The following is a 21,682-nucleotide window of genomic DNA, read 5'->3' on the forward strand; positions in this document are numbered from 1 at the left end:
TATCATTTTTTAAGTAATTTTTAATATTTTTAATCATTAAAAAAATATAATTTTATTAAAAATCACTTTCTCAATTATTAAATAAAATTAAAATTAAAAATAAAGAAATAAAAATAATAATAAAAGAGTGGACGCCATCTGGAACTTGACAACAAGTTTGAACAGAGACAATGCCATCTGGTCCACGCCAACGACAAATCCCAAAAGGCTGAAAGCTACAAAGGCAGTTGCTCGGAAGTTTCTCCTCGTTTCCTTTCTTTCTTTTTTTATTTGTTTTTCCTTTCCCAATAATTGTGCAAAGCTGCATCATACAGAGAGTGGACGCCTTATCTCTATCAGAATTGCATACACTACTTCAATGGCATTCAGTTCACCCTCTTTCCTATCTTTTCCTCCTTCCACTCCCACATGGTCTTACGATGTATTTTTTAGTTTTAGAGGAATGGATACTCGCAATACTTTTGTTGCTTATCTATACCCTGCTCTGAATCAAAGGGGAATCAAAACCTATAAAGATGACAAAGATCTTGAAAGAGGAAAGACAATTTCACCTACACTTCTCAAAGTCATTGAAGAGTCAATGATTTCTATTGTTATTTTATCTCCAAATTATGCATCATCCACATGGTGCTTGGAAGAGCTAACGAAGATTCTTGAGTGTATGGAAACAAAACAACAAATTGTTTTACCAATATTTTACCATGTAGATCCATCAGATGTACGACATCATAGAGGAAGTTTTGGAAAAGCATTGAATAAACATCAAAAGAGGTTCAAAAAGGACACAAAGGTGCAGAAGTGGAAGGAAAGCCTACAAAAGGTTGCCAATTTGTGTGGAGAACATTTGAAAGACGGGTACTTCTTGTTAATTGAGAATAAAGCTTTTCTTCAAACGAATATATTTATTTTAAAAATTATCGTGTGTTGTTTGAGCATGTGAGAATTAGCATGTTGTCTTTTAATGACTGCCAATTTTTTTAACGTAGCATTTTAAAAAAGCATGTACTATCACATGCTCAATATAACACTTGTCATTTTTATAGATTTATCGGAGGAATTTTCCTCCCGAAAAACTCTCGATAAGAACACAATATATGCATACATCTATATCTATTTTCGTTATTCTCACTCTCTTTTAATATTAACGGGACATGAGCCTTATAACAACAGTGGACTTTACTGGGCCTTTCCATTGGATAGCAATCAATGGTATCTTTTTGTTTCATTTTTATTGGTTTCATACTAATTTTTTGGTATTGAGTAAACAAATCAAAAAAAAAAAATATATATCATTTTGTAACTAGCTAGACCTTGTGGAAGATCTTCTACATAAGCTATTATAAACATTTATATATTAGTCTCTTTTTTTTTTTTAACTTTTTTTGTAATTGTAATGGGTGATACTATAGTTGATGTGTTGACACTCCATATCTTTTTATGTGAAAAATGTGACTCATTGAATGTTCTTTGTCCTTGTATTGGCAGGAATGAATATGAATTTATGCATAAAATTATTCACTGGGTGGAGTCAACAATAGTTAAATCTACATACCAATTAGACATTGCTGAGTATCCAATTGGACTAGAGTCTCATCTAAAAGACTTGAATTCTAATTTAGGAATTGGAAGGAATGACATTACTCTCATGATAGGGATTTATGGAACTGGTGGAATTGGTAAAACAACTATCGCCAAAGCAGTCTTTAACTCAGTTGGACATCAATTTGAAGCTAGATGTTTTCTAGCAAATGTTAGAGAGATTTCGAGTCAAGAGGACGGTTTGATCCAATTGCAAGAAAAACTTCTTCATGAGCTCTTAGGAAACTTTGCAAGTTTCAATATTGGTGGTGTTGGAGGTACTAATGTTATAAAGCAAAAGCTTTGCTCTAAAAGGGTACTTCTAATTCTTGATGATGTAAGTGAGCTACGTCAATTAAAAGAAATAGCTGGAAATCATAATTGGTTCGGACCAGGAAGTAGAATAGTAATAACAACAAGAGATCAACATCTATTAACTTATCATCAAGTTGATTTAACATACGAAGTGCAAGGATTGGACGACAACCAAGCTATTCAGTTGTTTAGTTGGCATGCATTTAAAAGAGACAAGCCAGTTGAAAGTTATGTAGAACTCACAAAATGTATAATAGGTTATGCTAAGGGCCTTCCACTAGCTCTTACAGTGCTTGGTTCAGATTTGCGTGGTAGAAGTATACAAGAATGGAAAAGTGCATTGGAAAGGTATGAAAGAAGTCCTCACAAGGATATTTATGAAATTCTTAAAATAAGCTATGACGGGCTGGATGATAATGAAAAAGATATTTTCCTTGACATTGCATTTATCTTCAAGGGGAACCCGATTGAATATGTCATGAAAATACTAGACAGTTGTCGTTTTTCATCATCTATTGGCATTGCAAGGCTTAAAGATAAGTGTCTCATCAATGTTCATGATCAGTGTGTAGAGATGCACGACTTATTGCAAGAAATGGGTAAAGAAATTGTTTGACAAGAATCGTCTAAAGAAGCTGGCAAACGTAGTAGATTGTGGTTTCATGAAGATGTTCGTCATGTATTAGAAGAAAATATGGTAAGATCACACTATGAAAAACCTTTGAATTTACATTTGTTTTTTGTTCACAAGTGAAACTCCCAAAAAAAATGTTTGAAGTAAAAAATGGTGAAATAACTCATTGGTTGATTGCAGAATGGATTTTTATTTTTATTATTATTATTGGTAATTGCAAAATGGATTATAAAAGAGTTTGTATGTATATCATGACCATTTGTCCATTTCTATGTATGCTCCCGTTAAAGTTAACAATTTACTTTACATACAAGAAACTCACAATTCCCTCCTCAAAAAATTATATTTTTTGTTTTAATGAAACTTTATGTAGTTTACTATTAAACTTAATTTATACAAATAAAATAGAAAAATAGAAACAAAAAACTTGAATTAGAAAAGGGTCATTGCCCTTTGTTGTGGCAGTCCAGAGCCGCCATTAATGGTGTCCTTGTGGCAACAACACACAAGGGCGGCCCATTGTGGGTACTAGCCCAACTGATAATTTTTTTTATTATTTATGATTTTCTTTTTACATTATTTTCCTTTTTCATTTTCTTCTGAATATTTTGTCTTTTTGTTCCTATAATTTTATAATATTAAGTTTTCGTTTTCTGAATATTTTTCTAATTTTCAGTTTTTAACGTTAATTGTTTTGATTTTTTGAAAATTAATTTATTAAAATTTTCATTTCAATAATTTAAGCTTAATTTGTTTTGGTTTCTCTGTGTTTCCATTATTTTAGCAAGTGAACAACTTTATGATTTTATTTTGTTGGGATACTTATACCTTTGTATTTGTAGGGAACAAACAAAATTGAAGCAATTTTGTTAGATTTTCCTAGAGGCGACAACATGATATGCTTGCATTCCGAGGCATTTAGGAAGATGAGCAATCTTCGATTGTTTATAAATCAGAATGCACAATTTTCTGCAGGACCAAATTATCTCTCTAATGAGATAAGAGTGCTTGATTGGCCTCAATATCCTTCATCATTTTTGCCTTCTAATTTTCGTGGAAATAATCTCATTGAATTTAAAATGCGTGGTAGCCTCATCAAGGAGATAGGCGGCCTAAAATTCAAGGTACCACTATATTTATTTCTTTAAAACTATGAAACAGAACTTCATTGAAGCTAATACATTTATTTTATTTTATTTGGACAGAACTTGACAGATATGGATTTAAGGTATTGTAAATTCTTAACAAAAATTTCAGATCTTTCAAGTAGCCCAAATTTAGAGAAGTTGAATCTTGGACATTGTAAGAATTTAGTTGAGGTTCATCATTCCGTTGGATTCCTTGATATGCTTTTGAGATTTTCAGTTAGTGGATGTTGCAAGCTTAGGATTTTGCCGAAAAGATTCAAGCTGAGATCTCTACGTTTTTTTGATCTTGGATATTGCTCGAGTCTTGAAGACTTTCCAGAGATTGAATGTGAAATGGGATTTTTACATGAGTTAAATCTGTTCGGCACTAGCATAAAAGAACTACCTTCATCAATTGAGAACCTCAAAGGACTTAAAACGTTATATCTGTATGGCACTAGCATAAAAGAACTACCTTCATCAATTGGTAACCTTCCACAGCTTCAGCAATTATATGCAGCAGGCTGCATTGATCAGTTGCGAAGTCTACGTATTGTCAAAGTCGACAGTTATTCACAACCAATAAACATTGGGAAGGTGGAGGAGGATGGTATACAATCCACACCATCTGTTGTGTCTTTAGGCGAATATGAAATTCCATCAACTACTACAGAATTGACTACAACAAATTCAAGCATTTTTAATGATGGAAGTTCCTCCTCAAGTGCGATTTGGAAATCACTATCGCTAAGAGTTCTAACTCTTCAATTCTGTTGCCTGTCAGAATCAAATTTCTTCACGAATGGTAATTACTTTCCCGCTTTGGATAGGTTAGATCTAAGTGGGAGTGATATTGTTATCTTTCCAGCTCATAGCGTCAGATTTCCTAGGTTGCGTCGCCTTTGTTTGAACAATTGCAAGAAACTTGAAGAAATTTTACCTCTTCCATCGAGTATATCAACTTTTGAAGCTCGTGAATGCACCTCACTAGAAAGTTTTGCAATACTATCTGAAATACTTATTAAAGGCAATGGAATGAATTTTTCTAACTTCCTGAGGATTGAATTGTATGGATGTCATAAACTGCTTGCGAATATGAGGCCGATTCCTTCATGCGAAGAGGTATGTACGTCTCTTTTCCTCTCTTTCTTTTTCAATGTTGTGACCTTGGTTTATAACTTGTATTGCTGAAAGCTTTTTATTTTTATATTTGTATAACAGAGACATTCTAAGGATGAAAATTGGGCATACCCACTTAAAGTAAGAGATATTAACATTATATTTCCAGGAAAGAGGATTCCAGGCTGGTTCAACTATTGCGAGGAGGCCCATGATAGTAATTCGTGTGAAATAGATATTAATCGATTGCATCATTGGAATGACATAGATGAAATTGTTTTCTATGTTGTTTTTCGATTTAGAGTTGGGATCATTAACCCAAGAATGGAGAAGGCTTATATTTGTGTTAGCATCCATGATGGCTTGGATTGGAAGAAATTATATACTGAAAATAGAAAATTTTATTGGACAGACTCAGACCATGTATGGATGCACTGGATGAGTTACGATGAACAAGTGGATATTTCAAGATTTAGATTTGAATGTAAGTCAGAGGTCGTGGTCTTTAGAAGTGTTGGGATCCATTTCCTAAAGAACCATGAAGAGAACGTAAGAGATGACATAGGTGTGCCCTACGAAAATGATTACATAGATCTTGGTTACCCTTTTTCTTATTCCAATAGTGATGAAGGAGGTGACAGCTGGCTAGATTTCATGGATGAAAAGAGGCATTCCTCAATTTCGGAATTAGAGAATGATGATGAGAATCCAAAGGAAACATTTGGTAAGAGGCATCGTGATGAATATGATTCCAACCTAGAATTCAACATGTACCCTCAACAAAAGAGGCAATATTCCTCAACCATGGGCATCATAATAACGGAATTAGAGAATGATGATGAGTATCCAAAAGAAGATATGGATTTAGAGCTTAAACTTGGGTTATAATTAAAAGGTGTAATCTTCAATTTTCTTCGATGTTTACTGCCTTCTTGAGATAGAGAGATGCAAGAACTTGAGAAGATGGAATCCGGACTGAACCAAACAAATCACTATCCATGCTACCAAACAATTGTTCATGTGGAATTTTATTGCTTGAAGTGTGTATAAAGAATCTGTAGATCATGTGAAGTTGTCACAGTGACTCGCATCAAATGCTGACATAAAAGGTATCTCTTAATTTGCTGTAATTTATGTCTTTTTTGTGTATTGGTTATTTCATCCACACAGTTTTCTCCGTTTACCACTCTTTTCAAATTAATGGGTCTGTTTTTAGGATTTGCTCCGTGTTTTTTATTTTCTTAGTGTTTTTGTGATTTGCATGAATGCGAAAGGAAGTGAAAATTTGTAGGTATTTTCTTGATTAGATGAGGGTCGTAGACGTAAATACCATAATTCTTGAGTTGTGGTCGGTTTTTATTTTTATATAGAGGTGGGGAGTTTGGTACTTCTCCCATTTGGAGACAAAAAATTCTATTCATCATTCCTTACACCACACACCACATAATTTTTGTATTTAGTACTTTTTTTCTTTCTAAATGGTTGGTATATTAATGATTAGTAGAAAAATTCCTTTAATTTAGCAAGAATAAAACAAAAACAAAATTAAGAAAAGCGTAATGTATAGTGTAGGAAATGACGAGTAGAATGACTATTTGGAGACCGGGCCTTATCCCCATCAGTCCATAGGACCTTGACTAGGGTCGGTCTTGGTCAGAGAATAATTTTCTTTTAAAAGTTAGATTTACATACTTTACCATCCATTCCAAATCTCATACTTGCATTTTCTTTCGAAATGCTTCATGTACACTCAAGTGATATTTAATCAGTACTCATGAATCTATATGCTCTAGAAATATCATATATAGAAAATGTTTTCTACTATTTCTAATTATTCAATTCATAAATATATAATTTAACAAGAACTGTATACAGAGAGACACTTTATGAGGTAGATTGATTTTTATGTTAATGAGATACAGGGAGGCAGCTTTAACTTTGTTGTCTAGCTGAGCACTAATAGGAAATAATTAATTGAACTTTACTTACTATTATAGCCTTGTTCTGTTTTGCTAAACTCTTGTTTGGAAACAACCAGTGCATTAGTCTTGGAAGTTTTGAAGATGCTTCAGTTTCCCCATCTCTACTATTATTTATGAGTTGGCATTCAGCTTTGGGGTCATGTGTAAGATTAATTTCAAAATTCCTTGGCTCCAAAAACAGTTGAAGCTCTTATTTGCACACAAAATTGGTTGAAAGCTCTCTCCATTAATCATGACTTCCAAGACTTAATGGAAAATGCCGAAAGTTATAATCTAGAAAATGATAAGATTCATTTTAAAATATCATATATTTTCCTGTGGCTTTTTAATAATTATATTTTTAAAATAGTATTTTTCTTCATGTAGAGATAACTTTGAATAATATTTTGAATATGGATGGTTGAAGAATACAAGGTTTTGTAACTTTTTGATTAATTGAGGTTTGTATTCATGATATATATTAAAATTCTAGCAATTTTCATTTTATGTGTTGAAAATATGTTTAACTTGGTTGTTGGAGGGATATGATTCAATTCCAACAGAGGTTCCTGACCCAAAAGCCAAAAGGGTTAGTTTAGTTAAGAAGCCATAGCAGAAGCAAGGCCATGTGTATGAATTGCTGCTTGGCTTTAATAACGTTAACAAAACTAGGCACCTTTTGGATCTTAGTTTACAATCCAAAAGGTTGCTTTATTTTAATCTATTCTCCTTGTTTCCATTTCTTTTCCTTTTTTTATGTTGACTACTGCTATTTTGTGACATGATACATTTGAAAAGCATTAAAACTAATATTAAAAAAGATGAAAACATCTCATAATTCTTTTCCATTATAAGCCTGATCATTGGGATGAGGAAGATGATGGAACATGGAAATCCTCCAAAGTACCTAATCCACATATAAATTAAGGACCATGGAAGTGCAAGGTATGACAATTAGGCTTAATTGCTACATAAAAAGCTTGAAGCGGCCTGGTTTTTTACACAAACCCTCTCATATAATCTCATCTCATCTATCTCATCTAATTATTATAACTTTTCTAAACTTCCAAGCATAATATAATAAATAATTTAACTTTTTCAAATAAAAAATATATTAAAAAATTATATTTTAATAATATTTTATTCAACTTTCATTTCATCTTATTTGATCTCATTTGTGTAACCAAACGAGGCTTATTCTTCTTTGCAGTTTATGATAAAATTGCTCTTTTTGACTTAATAGAAAATTAAGAACCCAATTATAAGGGAAATTGACGACTCCTTGGATTGATAATCTAGGTATTTTGAAGCATACATATTTATTTTTATTCATCAGTTTCAGCCTAAAGAAATTGGAATTGAAGTAGTTTCCATTTATCACATCCAGATTATGTATTTGATTAATGTTTTACTCGTTTTCAACATATATTCAAGATGGTATCATTCTTGGAGTAGATACAAGAACCATTGAAGTACCCATAATCACTGAAAAGAAATGTGAAATGATTCATTACATGGCACCAAACGTATATTGTTGTGGAGCAAGAACTATTGCCAATATAAAGGCAATAACAAGTATTTGTTAGGTCTGAGTTTAAGGTGATGATGTTGCACTCTTTATCATCTTCTTTTAAGAATGGCTAATGCACTGTCTTGGTGTTTGCTTTCTTTCAATAAGGACAATTCCCAACTGCAACTGCATCATTACCATACTAGTCAAGAATCAAGGTTGTCACAGCACTCACCCTCATGAAGAATCACCTTTTCAAGTGAAGTTTCATTTGTTGCAAACCAAGAAATGAAAGTTGCATTTGAGTTGATGTTACTGGATGTCATCTACATACTGTGAGTCTATTTTCAAGAATTAAATTGGAAAATATCATGTGTTTTATTTTTGGCTTACATATTTGGTGGTGTGTCACTGCCTCATTTAGAAACTAGAATTGTTTTCATAATTTTATTATGATAAATGATTACTTTGGCTTGTTTATCTGTTTGCAGGAGAAAGAATAACCAGATGTATCAAGTCATCTAAGAAGTTTTGTAGAAACAATATTGTGGTTGCTTTCTTTTTATGTGTGTGTGTGTGTATATATATATATTATAAATTTTTCGGGTTTGTTTTATTGAAGATCTTTGCTTATTTGTTTTTGGATTGGTTTAAGTTTCTTTCAAGAGTTCTGGATACTTTTTGGATATATTGAATACATTATGATTGTTCATAATGCGTTTTTTTAGTTGGACATTTATTTTTACCGTTTGCACAGAAATGATATGACCAAGACAATGGTCATGTCCAACATATCTTATATGAGTTCAACTGTATGTCCAAAATATTAGATTTGCAACAAAAGTTCTTGGAGTTGGAATTGTTTTTAGTTTACCTACTCAAAGATATGCTTGGAATTGCAACACAACACATGCAAAAAATAGTAATTTGGAAGTGTTGGGGTCCATTTCCTAAAGAAGCATGAAGATAAGGCAAGAGATCATACTGATGTTGGTGTGCTCCACAAAGATGTTGGTCGTGCCCATTTTGATGCATTCAATAAAGAAATTGAAAGTTTGGTAGATTTAATGGATGATTATAATATTGCTTGAGGCGTCGTGATGGATATGATTGCAACCTGAAGCCCCAATTGGTACACTCAACAAAAGAGGCATTCCTCAACAATGGGCATCAGAACATAATTAAAGAATGACGATGAGAACAAGGACCAATCCCAACCAATGTTGCAATCTAGTCCACCTCTAGCTAGGCTTTGTGGCCCATCTTATCCGGGACCGCCTTGAGTGTATAGCAGCCTCATTTGCTGCAATGTTTTCTTCGACGCTTGTGCCATTCATTACCTGGGACTTCCATGGCTGTACCAAGGTATGTCTCATTTTTCTCTCTCCCTCATTGCATTTTCTCACCAATTCATACTAGGATTTGACCTTGTTTTCAATGTCACAAAGTTTCTCGAACATCTCAAGGCAGCACGAACTCGTTCTTGAATAGGACCAACCATAGCTCCAAGATTGGGTAGTAGTCTGTCTTGGTTATGTTCTTTGGAATCAATTCGCTGTCCATGCTACAAACAGTTCATGTGGAATTTTATAGCTGCAAGTGTGTATGAAGAATCTACAGAAATGAAGATGTCACTGCAACTTGCATTGAAGGAATCTTTTTTTTTTTGGTGCAGATGAAATTTCATGTTCCACTCTTTTTAATTTAATGGGTCTACTTGCGCACACATAAAGAAGAATTTCATGCCTTTTATCATTTCTAATAGAAAGCATGCATAATCGTTTTCTATTTTACTTTTTAGTGACAAGTATTTGTTTCATCATGAAATCTATTAGATATATTACTTAATTGAGACTAGAACCACTTGATTTAGGACTTAAAAGCTTAATTTGGGCTGCCCTTCACTTTCTTTTGTTGTTCTGCATTTATGGCTCCCCACTTCCTCCTAGTTCATTTTTCTCTTTTGGATATTGTTTTGTTTTTTTGGCTTTGTGTGTGAAATTGTCAGTAACAAAGGAGCTTGATTTTCTACAGCATTTATCTGCATTTCAAGTTGGCAAGAATTAATATCATTGGAAAATTTGAGAAGAAACAGTTTCTTTTGAAAGGTATATCTTTTTGGCCTTGGCTGGGTTCAGCCCATTCCTGGGGATTTGTAGTTGAAATTGGTAAGTAGCTTTATCTAAATTTCATGGCATTGTTTGTTCTCTCACTTGTAGCCGTTGATCTTAGTTAGTATTACGATTTGTATGTATTTTGTTGATAAATTATGGCCATCTTACATACGCATTGAAGCCATTAAAGAAGTGAATCGAACTCCGATTCCTCTCGGAATCGGAATCGGACCTCGACTTCTGACTCCGACTTTTGTCGGAGTCAGAAGTCGAAATTCCGATTCCGACGGAGTCGGAATCGGAGCATGGCCCTAGTTTGGATGCCATAAGCTACTTGTGAATATAAGGAATCATTCATGGGATGAGGTATATATCTCTCTCTCTTTCTTTTATACATGTTTCTGTGTGACCTTGGTTTATAGCTTGCATTGGTGAAAGGTTTATATATATATACACGTATGATAGGGAGATTCTAAGGAACAAAATTGGATATACAGATATAAGAAGAGCATTGACATTATATTGGAACTCTAAGTTGGTTCAAACATTGCAAGGAGGCTAATGATAGTAACTCATGTGAAATCGATATTAATGAGCCCTTGTATTTGAATGCCATAGAAGAAATTGTTTTCTGTGTTGTTACTGGATCTAGCTAGAGTTGTGATCAACCCAGAAATGGAGGAGATCGAAATTTGTGTTAAAATCAAGGATAGATGGATGGGGTCTCTCCTGGCTTCAACATTTAAGATTTAATTTGGAAGACTCTAATCTGTATGGTTGGGACGCTCGCTGCGACTCAGAGTAAAGCTTATAATTGGAAGTTTAGATTTGAATGTGATTCAAACATTGTGGTACACTCCATTTGGTAAAAAAGCGTGAAGATCAGAATGCAAGAGATCAAATAGAAGCACCCAAAACTGGAAGAAACTCAACAACAAATTAGCAACTCCCCCCTGAAACTTTAGTGAGAGAAACTCTCACTTCTCTCTAGGAATCGTTTAGGAAAACCGTTTTGAGGGAGGTGGAGCTTCGGCTCCTCCCTCCCTCCTCCATTTTTTTTTCCCTTTGCTTTTGGTTCTAAGTCACTAGTTTTCCTTTGATAATAAAGCTGTTTGGCTGTGTTATGTTCATCACCAGGCTTTTGTTTTCGAGTCTTCTTCCTTAACATATCACCCAGCTGGGCGGAGGGATATTCCACGGTGGAGATGGAGGATTTCGGTTTCAAATGGTGGGTGTTCCTGACCGTTCGGTTTTGGTCTTCTGAGGGGACAGTTTTTGAGGGCTTACGGCGTGGGTTGGTCATGGAATTCGCTCATGGAGATGGAGGTAGCTTGCAGGTTGGGGTGCTCTTCTATGGGGTATAGGAACTCTGTTTTATCCATGGAAAACAGAGGATTATTTTGGGGATGCATGCCGACTTGCATGGAGGGGATAAAGCATCTTCCGGTGTGGATCTCGGGCGTAGCTCACGGTGGTTGTCCTCATGGATGGTGATGGGAGTATCAAGCGATGCAGGGTCAAACGGTGGTTGTGTGTTTTTTTCTATGTTTTCGTTTGTTTCATTCTCTGTAGTACTCTGTTTTGTATGTCTGTCTTTAAGCTCCGGGTGCTCTGTGCATGGGGTGATGCAGCGGTTTGAAGTTTTTTGGTTTTGGGTTATGGTTTGCATCTGGAAATAAGCTCTCAGTGTGCTGTTTGCCTCTGGTCTCCGTCTAGCCGAAGTGGAGTTTGGGTGTGTATATTTCCACAAATCGTTGTTATTTAAGTGGAGCCTTTTTCCCTGTTGGCTGTTGGTGTTAGGGTCAACATCTACATACATACATACATACATATATATCTATTCTATTATATAAATGCCTATCTAACTGTACAGTAAATTTTCTTGTTTTCTATTAATTTTTCCGTTAAGTGATTAACTCCGTTACTTACCATATTTCGCCCCTTCCAGCGCCAGCCATTACTGAAACCACAACAAAGACGTCCATACTCAATGAGAGTGGAGGAGGGGCGCGAAGAATTGGGTGGTGGAGAAGATTACGTCGGCGAGGTGGTGGCTTGCAGCGGTTCAGGGAGAAGGCTTATACTCTGTTTTTGGGAGGAGTGAGGAACAGAGGTTTCGCGTGTAACAGCCCGCTAGAAATTCAATTGTGGAATTTCTATCGACTTTAGGAACCTCGTGAATAGTCTATAAGTTTTCACGAATCCATTAATCATATAGGTTTTAGGCTAACTACATAGTTAGTGTTATTACTTATTATGATATCAGAAGTGTTTTTGATTATTGGAGATAGTTAGAAGTGTCAAAATGTATTATGGTTTATGCCATTAGACTCGGAGGGTTATTTAAGGTCTTATGGCGTAATAACACTTTTTCATAATTTCGGGCGAAACGTCTGTTCAAAACTGTAGATATTAATGGATAAAAATATCTTAAGTTAATTTCGTGGATATTATTGGGTAAAAATATTTTAAGTTAATTTCGTGGATATTATTGGGTAAAAATATCTTGAGTTGATTTTTGTAGATATTAATAGGTAAGAGAGTCCTACACTCCACTCTCACTCCGGTAAGAGAGTCCTACACTTAACTCTCACTTCAGGTAAGAGAGTCCTACACTTAACTCTCACTCTAGCCTCATCTCTTCCATATCTCATCCATAAGTATCTCTCCAGCTACCCCTCCCCACGAAATTATCTTCATTTACACGTTTCTTTAATAGAATATCAAACGCTTTCTCTCGGACAGCTTTTATGAGTTCTTTTGCACGCCCATTTCGAAGCTGTTGTAAGTGTTTTATCATAAAGTATCCTTCATATAAGTTGTTCCTTTTTGAGTCTAGTTTACATGGATATCTTATTTTCCCCATTTGAAGATCATTTGGTCAGTCAAATATTGTGTAAACTATAGAAAGGTCATTCTGGGAGATAAACTGGAGAATATGTTATAGTTTGGAGTTTTTGACCAATCTAATGGATAGATATTGGTCCGAAATTTTTATGGAGTATTGTTAACATGTATATATGACTATTGGTTGAGGATTTTTGCATGATAAAAGGTTTTGATGAAAGATTTTCTTAGATTTAGAAACTTAGAAACTGGAAGAGGAAAACCAGTTTCTGTTTTGAGAAAGTTTAACTCTTTGGTGGTCTAAACCTATTCTAATGACTTTGATAATTTTATTGGAGGATCCTAAGCATCTTATATACATGTTATATTATTATTTTGAAGATATTTGATGTTAGTTTCAAAGATATGAAATTTTATGTAAAGAGATATTCAGATAAGCCAAAGTGTGGATGTTCTTGGCTAAATTTATGTTTTGGTTAATTTTTAACCATGTGATCTTGAATTAGAAGCTTATATATGTTTTAGGACATCTTTTTAAACCATGTGATGGTTTGGTTTGAAGATCACATATTTATAAGTCATAGATCAAAAGGTTGATCAAAACAAGTTGGAAACAAAAAATCAATAGAAATAGCATATAAGAATTTCGGCCCTATGGAGTTTTAATAGTTGTGATTAGTTTTAAATTTTTCTAAATTGATATTTGAGTTGAGGATAAAATTTACATGAGGTATGTAAATTTTGGTGACTTTTGGAGTTAGTATGCAAAATCCTTAAGTTATGGGTAAAAAGGTCATTTTCCTACATGTAGAGAGTAAAATGGAAATTTTACTCTTTAAGTTAGTATTTTTCATATTTCAATTTATTAGTGATTTAGTACTAACTTTTAGAATCACTAATTACAGTTCCTCGTGATCGCGCTTGAGGTTTTATAAGAAACGTGGAGATCGAGGTAAGTTAGCTTTTAACTTACTAGCAGTCTATTGTGTATGTGTGCTAAGTAAAGGAACTATAGTGTATGTATATGTGTTATCATATATGTCATGCCATGCCAAGTTATTACGTAATTGTCTGTTATACAGAAATTATTCCTTCATCAGTTTTTATCTGTTACATAATATATTCTGTCATGTATTGCTGTACATTACAAGTACGTCATGCTAAGTATACCATCTATTACATGTATGTCAAGTCATGTAATATTCACTGTTGCAAGTATGTCATGTTAAATATGTTGTCTATTATATGTTATGCTATGATACAAAATGTTTTTATCTCAAGTTGGTCATGTATTTCAAGTTATGTTCAAGTCACGTTATGTTACGTCAGGGTTTCAGTCCTTTCGTATTCCAGTCACGTTTCATCTTGAGTACATTCACTTTGTGTAGAATACATGGGGCCACAACAACTGTGGAGTATGTATTTAATTACAATTGTGATGCGTGGAATACATGGGGCCACAACAACTGTGGAGTATGTATTTACACGTAGAATACATGGGGCCACAACAACTGTGGAGTATGTATTTTTCATGTTAAGTCAAGTTTATGTAGAATACATGGGGCCACAACAACTGTGGAGTATGTATTTAACTGCATTGTGATGTGTAGAATGCATGGGGCCACAACAACTGTGGAGTATGTATTTACACATAGAATACATGGGGCCACAACAACTGTGGAGTATGTATTTTTCATGTTAATTAAGTCAAGTTTGTGTAGAATACATGGGGCCACAACAACTGTGGAGTATGTATTTTTCATATTAAGTCAAGTTTCAGAACAAGTTCATGATAAGTCAAGTTTCAGATCAAGTTCATGTCAAGTCAAGTTCAGTTCATGTTTCAATTTAAGTTATGTCAATTATGCTATGTTGTATGCCAAGTTATACTTTAGTTACGTATGAATTTGATTTTGTATTTATGCTTTTACTGTCATCCATGCATCATTAGCCTGTGTGGAAGTTTTTTGTTAACTTGCTGAGATTTGTAATCAAATCTCACTGTGGTAGTCCCAACTACCATTCCCCCCGAATGGTAGATCTTGTTACAGGACCTGAAGGAGAATCAGGAGCAGACCAACTAGACACAGTTGACTGAGCGACGATGCGACGTCAATGTTAATATACTAGTTAACGTAAATTACTACTTGTACGATGGAGTTGCATATCCAGTACTTTTTGGATCATAATCATTTTGGACTAGTGTTATGATCTTAGTTATTCAATGAGTCTTTATATATCAAGTATGTTTTAAGCATTTGGGATATTTTCAATTTGGTGCATAGTATTGCTAAAGAAATAATTTATCCGCTGCGAATATTGCATAATGTTAGATGCATGTTAGGAACATTGCATCTTATATGTCATGAACGGGGGCAGGTAACCTTGTGTTACATGTCTCGACGCTTCAAATGTCCGTCCAATCCCAAACGGAATTTGGGGGCGTCACATCGCGTGATGGGTACTCATTGCCTTATTCTCAATCAACCCGATGAAGAGGTAGAGATAGAGAGAGGTCTGAGTTATTGTTTTCGTTATTAATTTTCGAGGTTTTTGTTCAATTTCATCACCTATTGGAGCTCAAAAATTACTCAATGAGAGTGGAGGAGGGGCGCGAAGAATTGGGTGGTGGAGAAGATTACGTCGGCGAGGTGGTGGCTTGCAGCGGTTCAGGGAGAAGGCTTATACTCTGTTTTTGGGAGGAGTGAGGAACAGAGGTTTCGCGTGATGGGTACTCATTGCCTCATTCTCAATCAACCCGACGAAGAGGTAGAGACAGAGAGAGGTCTGAGTTATTGTTTTCGTTATTAATTTTCGAGGTTTTTGTTCAATTTCATCACCTATTGGAGCTCAAAAATTTATTTTCCAATCGAAGGATTCGAGACAAACAAATAAGTTATTGAAAAATCGGAATGGTGAGTCTGTGCGTGACGGCGCTGCAGCCGACGGATCTGAATAGGAACATAGAGTGGTTCATCTACCCAGGGGTATGGACCACTTACATCCTTATTCTTTTCTTCTCTTGGCTGCTTCTCCTCTCCATCTTTGGCTTTTACAATTTTAGGGTTTAAGATATTTGCTGTTTTGTCTCTTGTGCTGTTTTGTTGAGGATGAGAGCAAACCCAAGTTGTAATTTGTCTTTTTTGAAGGTAGAATCGGCTTTGATTGTTTGCTGTGGAGAAGGGGGTGAACGTTAGATTTTAGATTGTATTTATGTGGGAGAAGATGAAATCAGTATTATGAAAGCTTTATTGAAATAATGAAGAATCATACACTGAAATATGGATGGTCAAAATCTCAGACAAGGTTTTTTTGGTTTTTACAAGAAATTCCATTCCTGGGACTTGAACCGGGGCTCCAAAATTAGTCATGTATATGTTGAGCTCTTTGGAATTAGAGACTGGATTTGTATTATACAAAAATGAAGTATAATGAATTCTTCTTCTTTTATGCTAGCTTAATATCTACCTTATGACTTCTTCTTCTTTTATGCTAGCTTAATATCTACCTTCTTTCAATTTCAATATTGTGAGAATAATCAATTCAAGTTTAACTTATCAACGAATAATCAATTCAAGCAACCCCTTGCACATTGCCACCCCCATCCCTAGAGCATTGCAAAGAAAAGGAACTCCTTGAAACTCCTTTTCAAAGTTTTCCACTGACTGAAATAATTTGGAGAATATTGTTGAGATGATCATTTATCTTGTTTCTTCTCCTTAATAAAGGACAGGTTCTTTGCAACTTGGAATGATTTTCATTCGGTAGCCCCTTTTAAGTGTTTTTATTTATGTTATAATTTCTATTGTTTGCTTTTAACTTTTCATCAGTTCTTAGCTAGGTAGGATGTTTGAATACTGTAATCTTGTTTCCATGTCTTCCTTTTTACAGCTAAGTTCTTCATCAGTGCATCCCATTGTATTTTTGGATGTTATCAGAAGTATAGATCCTGCATTTATATACTTGTCAACAGCAAAAAAGATCCTACCTTTATACGATTCAGATTTTCTTTCTCAAAGTCGTGTTTGCTGTAATTTTTATTTTTTTTTAATTCTATGCCGTTTTCTTTTCTTAAATGTCTTAGAAATCATAGGCATACCACTATACAATATGCACATGGTCTTGCTACTCGAGGAGTACATTATCTTCATCAACCAGGGCCATTACTTCAACATGTTTGGTTCTATCTTCTTACATTCTGTATTAATTTATTCTTTTTTTCATTTATGTGGAATGTACTTTTTATAGGATTTTTTCTTATGTTTAATCTTTTTGTCAATATAGGAGATTGGGCAAGACAAAGCTTACATCAATGAGACTCTGTTCACATTCTTTTTTGTATCTTTTATCTTGGTAAGTTTCTTCCACATTGCATTTTCTATTTTGCTTATATTTTCTTTCTTAGTTTACATCTTTTACCATTATGTTTTCCCGTTTGAAGATCAGTAAGTTTGTATAGATTGAAACTGCTCACTGTTTCTTTGCTGCCTCTTGTATCCACATTGATAGAAGACAGTTTTAGTAAATTTAAGCTTGATTTGGCGTGAAACTTCCCTACCTCTTACACGTAAATGTACAATCTACATTGTTCTGCCTCCATGAGTGTATTGATTTTCCAATGAGTTCTTTGTTTTCTGGGATTTTGGTCAAACTTGGATTGGAGTAACATGTATTATGTGCTGGTATGGAGACAAGGAACATGAGGGGTGGCTTGCAAAGAAATTACTTGCTAATTTAGTGGTCGGCAAGGTGATTTTATTGTAAAGAAATGAAGTTCTTGTTCTGAGGTTTCTAGGGCTGTTCATCCGGGTCGGATTTTATCCGGCCCGGCCCGGAATCCGGTTATACCGGATTCCGGTTCCGGTTTTCGGCCCGGGTCAGATCCGGGCCGAAAATCTGGATTTGAATTAATCCGGTACCTGGGTTTTATAAAGTGAAAGTTAACCTAATTCTCTACCCGCCGCCCCCACCCCTCCCTTTCAGATCTCTCTCTCTCTCTCTCTCTCTCTCTCTCTCTCTCTCTCTCTCTCTCTCTCTCTCTCTCTCTCTCTCTCTCTCTCTCTCTCTCTCTCTCTCTCTCTCTCTCTCTCTCAGATCTACGAAGTCTTCGCCTCCCTCCCCCGGTTCCTCTCTCCCTACCCATGAAACCCTAGCCGCCGCTCTGTCTCAAGGTTCCCTATCTCCAAGATCTCGATGGTTCACTATCCCCCAAGCCCCATTCGAGTTTTGAAGAGAAACTATTGTTCAAGCTTCGGCAGCCTTCAACAGCACGACTGGGTCATACGGAGTGGTCAGTATGTTATGTGTTTTCTTTCTCGTTCATTTTTCTTTTATTTTTCCGTCCAAACAAACAGGGCTTAATAATGGTTATGGAAAAATAAATGCAGAATCCATATATGGAATGGGGAGACCCTAGCCTCCCGCAGCTCAACTTTCGGGTAAGATTTTGTTCATCACAAATATGTGTGTGTGTGTTTTTTTTTTTTTTTTTTTTTTTTTTTAATTTATGGTTGGATCTATGTTTATATTATTCTCATATTATAGTTGGATCTATGTTTCCGTTCTTCTCAGTTCTCACATGATACGGGTTTTGAACAAATCTTATGTGGGTATAAGTAATACTCTCGATCTGACCCTAACATGTAATTATTTTGTGAATGTCCCATTCGGTCACTAAACAAGCATCAACATCAAAAAAACAGAACCCATGTAGAGAGCTATAATCTAAAGGTGTTAACTGGTGCTATATTCTTCATTAATCATACAAAAATCTGACCTCAGATGGAATATTTGTGTTTATATGCCTAGTGAGCTTTTTGAACATTGATCTTTTCAATATTGTTTAACAGAATATAGATCAAATGAGAAATTCCTTTTGAGTCATGTCCATATTCAGGAGAAACTGTCAGAATTTGGGTACCTGCTATTTCTTTTGAGTCATATTTATCCTTCTTGCTGACTGGGATGTCTTTGTAGCTGTGAGGGCTTTGTTTTTTATCCCTTGGGTATCATTTTAAAATGGCGATCTTGCTGCAGTGATTTTCAAATACCCTTAAAAACAAGCCTAATGCTCCATGGATTTTCTTGGAAAAACAGTACTCCTCTCGGACCATCCAAGAATATTGTTCATTGGAGATGGACACGAATTTTTTTTCAAAGTCTTATATAAATCTTATATATATTTACGTATTTACGTATTTCGCCATTTTTCAAGGAGTGGCAAGTTTGTCTCTTGACTTGCAAATTTTTTTCAAAGTCTTCAGTATACTCGATATGCTTTGATTGGGTTTGCCATTGTACAGGTGAGGAACTTAACTTAACTTGAATGAAGAAAGTTGAAAAAGAGCTTACCTTTGTGCTGAGTAATTGATTTGGGTCTTTTAATTTATAACAAATGGAACCAAACTCCTTTTAAAGGTTTAAAGGTTCCTTTCTCTGTACTATTATTGGACTTCTGAAGAGCAATGTCAATTTTTATAGTCGTTTGGGCGTATAGTCCTTTGGTAAACCTGCAAATAGCAGACTGAATGGTGTAGCATCTAATTCAAAGGTTTGTTTTTAATTGGAAGCCCTTTCTTACTACCCCTGATGCTACTGTTGCTATGAAAATGATTCCCAAATGAATATTATGGGGATAGTTGTTGTATTGATACCCCTTTTTCCAAATGGACCTGAGATGACATTGGTGGGTGTCATCCCTTTTCATTTTTATTGTGCCATTTAGTCCACATGCTGACTTCTGGTTTTCCTCTGCTTGATGATGTGTCTGCTTATATTTATTTTTTTGATCAGTTCACATGTTAATAAAAAAATAACTTTTGTTCCTTCAGGATGATGAGATAGACTCTTTGAATGATCAAGTTACGGGGCATGCTGTAGTTGGCAGCTGCCTTAATGAGTCTGGATTAGCTCATAAGAGGCTAAGAACGGAAGAAAGCTAGTGTATTATTCTGGTCACCATTTTCTTCTCTTTCTGATTCAACTAATCCACTTTTGATATGTAATTTCATATATTGTAATTTGTGTTTTGTAATGTATTAATACCAAATAATGAAATATGTAGTGATTGTATTATGTTTTTTTAGATGCATTTAGTTAAAAGGCAATTAGTTTTATATATGAAAGAATATGCTTTGCAACATTTTTTCTTAAAAAATTTATAATAGAATATAGGCTCTTAGATTTAAAAGAAAAATGCTTCTTGAAAGAAACTAAATAATATAGGTTTTTGTTAAAAAAAAAAAAAAAACCAACCCAACCCAGTTACAGCCGAAACCCGGATTCCGGCCCAAGGTGTAACCCGCCTATATTGGGCCGAAAACCGGACCGGATTTGGAATCCGGGTTCCGGGCCGGGTATATCCGGATACCAGGTCCGAAACCCGGATGAACAGCCCTAGAGGTTTCTAAAGCAATTATTATAATTTTTTTTATTAGATGCCTACAAATTATTTGAGTAATATTTTTTTTAGTCTATAGAGGAGAGATTCTTTAGCCATGAGTTGCTTTATGCCCAATTTTGAATGCTAAGAAAATAAGACCTCATTTCGTTAACCTGCTCTATAAATTGTGATCATATGAGTTGTGTTCATTCATCATATCTGATCTCTCTAATAGATATATTATACAGTTTTTAGTTGCTTTCAATTTTTGTGGATTTTTGTCTGTCTAATCTCACTGAGATTTATTTCCTTTTTGAGTGTTAATTTTGCAGGACCCTTTTACTCTAAAAAGTATATTTACTTTTTCTTGTTAATGCATATTTTGTTTTGCAGTGGAGCTTCCATCCATTCATCTTAGACAGCAAAAAGATCTACACGGTTGAACCATCAGAAGTGGAGCTCCTGAAGTTTAAACATTATGTGAATACTGAATCTGATAATTTGGAGTGGCTTTCAAAGCTTTATGTTTAACAAAAAAAAGAAAGCGGATAATAAGAAGTGATAAACCGGGTGGGAAGGGATCGAAGAGGGCTCCTCAGAATCTGGTGATGTGAAGAGTTTTGAACTGTATAATCTTATTTCTTTTGGGTGAGTCCTGTACAAACTCATGCAGCATTCATGAAAACACATTTTGTTTTGGGATGCACTGATGTAATTATATGCTAGAAAATTTGTGCAGGAAAACATCTGATCATATATGCTCCTATTAGGAAAAAATTATAATTTCAATTCCCCCAAACTTGTATCAACATATGGTCTGTTTAACTTATTTGTCTGTCTTAATACTTTAGTAATAGAAAGTAATTATTATACATCTCTAACCTATCATTACTATCTTTTCATGCATTTGATCTATCCATGCATTGGTCTTCATTTTAGGGAATTTGGATGGTTGTCTGGTAATATTGTATGTAATGAACATATTTTTCACTCTATTCGGTGCTATTATCTGCTTCTATAGAGGACTTCTACGCTCTAAGAAAACTTTTTTTCCTTCCAACTAGAGTAACGTGCCTTGCACGTTTAGCCACAACTA

The 21,682-nt window shown here is 34.8% G+C and overlaps 1 protein-coding gene across 6 annotated transcripts; it reads left to right on the top strand.

Moving 5' to 3' along the window:
• The first annotated feature begins 305 nt into the window (after positions 1-305).
• Positions 306-21,464, top strand: LOC122299115 (disease resistance protein RPV1-like). 6 transcript variants are annotated; one of them, XM_043109075.1, is made up of 11 exons: positions 2,448-2,590; positions 3,370-3,651; positions 3,733-4,776; positions 4,876-5,882; positions 8,413-9,609; positions 10,279-12,471; positions 15,923-15,990; positions 16,081-16,192; positions 17,290-17,380; positions 17,490-17,558; positions 20,980-21,464. In XM_043109075.1, exons 1-4 carry the CDS (start codon positions 2,588-2,590, stop codon positions 5,659-5,661), a joined length of 2,115 nt encoding a protein of 704 aa, XP_042965009.1. In that variant the 5' UTR covers positions 2,448-2,587; the 3' UTR covers positions 5,662-5,882; positions 8,413-9,609; positions 10,279-12,471; positions 15,923-15,990; positions 16,081-16,192; positions 17,290-17,380; positions 17,490-17,558; positions 20,980-21,464. The 6 variants fall into 6 exon arrangements, with proteins under 6 accessions (XP_042965013.1, XP_042965012.1, XP_042965009.1 ...); XM_043109076.1 differs by having other exon boundaries at positions 8,413-8,579; positions 8,736-12,471; XM_043109078.1 differs by lacking the exon at positions 2,448-2,590 and adding an exon at positions 718-855 and having other exon boundaries at positions 8,413-12,471.
• The last annotated feature ends 218 nt before the right edge of the window (positions 21,465-21,682 follow it).

The sequence above is a fragment of the Carya illinoinensis genome, chromosome 16 (assembly GCF_018687715.1).
Source record: "Carya illinoinensis cultivar Pawnee chromosome 16, C.illinoinensisPawnee_v1, whole genome shotgun sequence".
Classification (NCBI taxonomy): domain Eukaryota; kingdom Viridiplantae; phylum Streptophyta; class Magnoliopsida; order Fagales; family Juglandaceae; genus Carya; species Carya illinoinensis.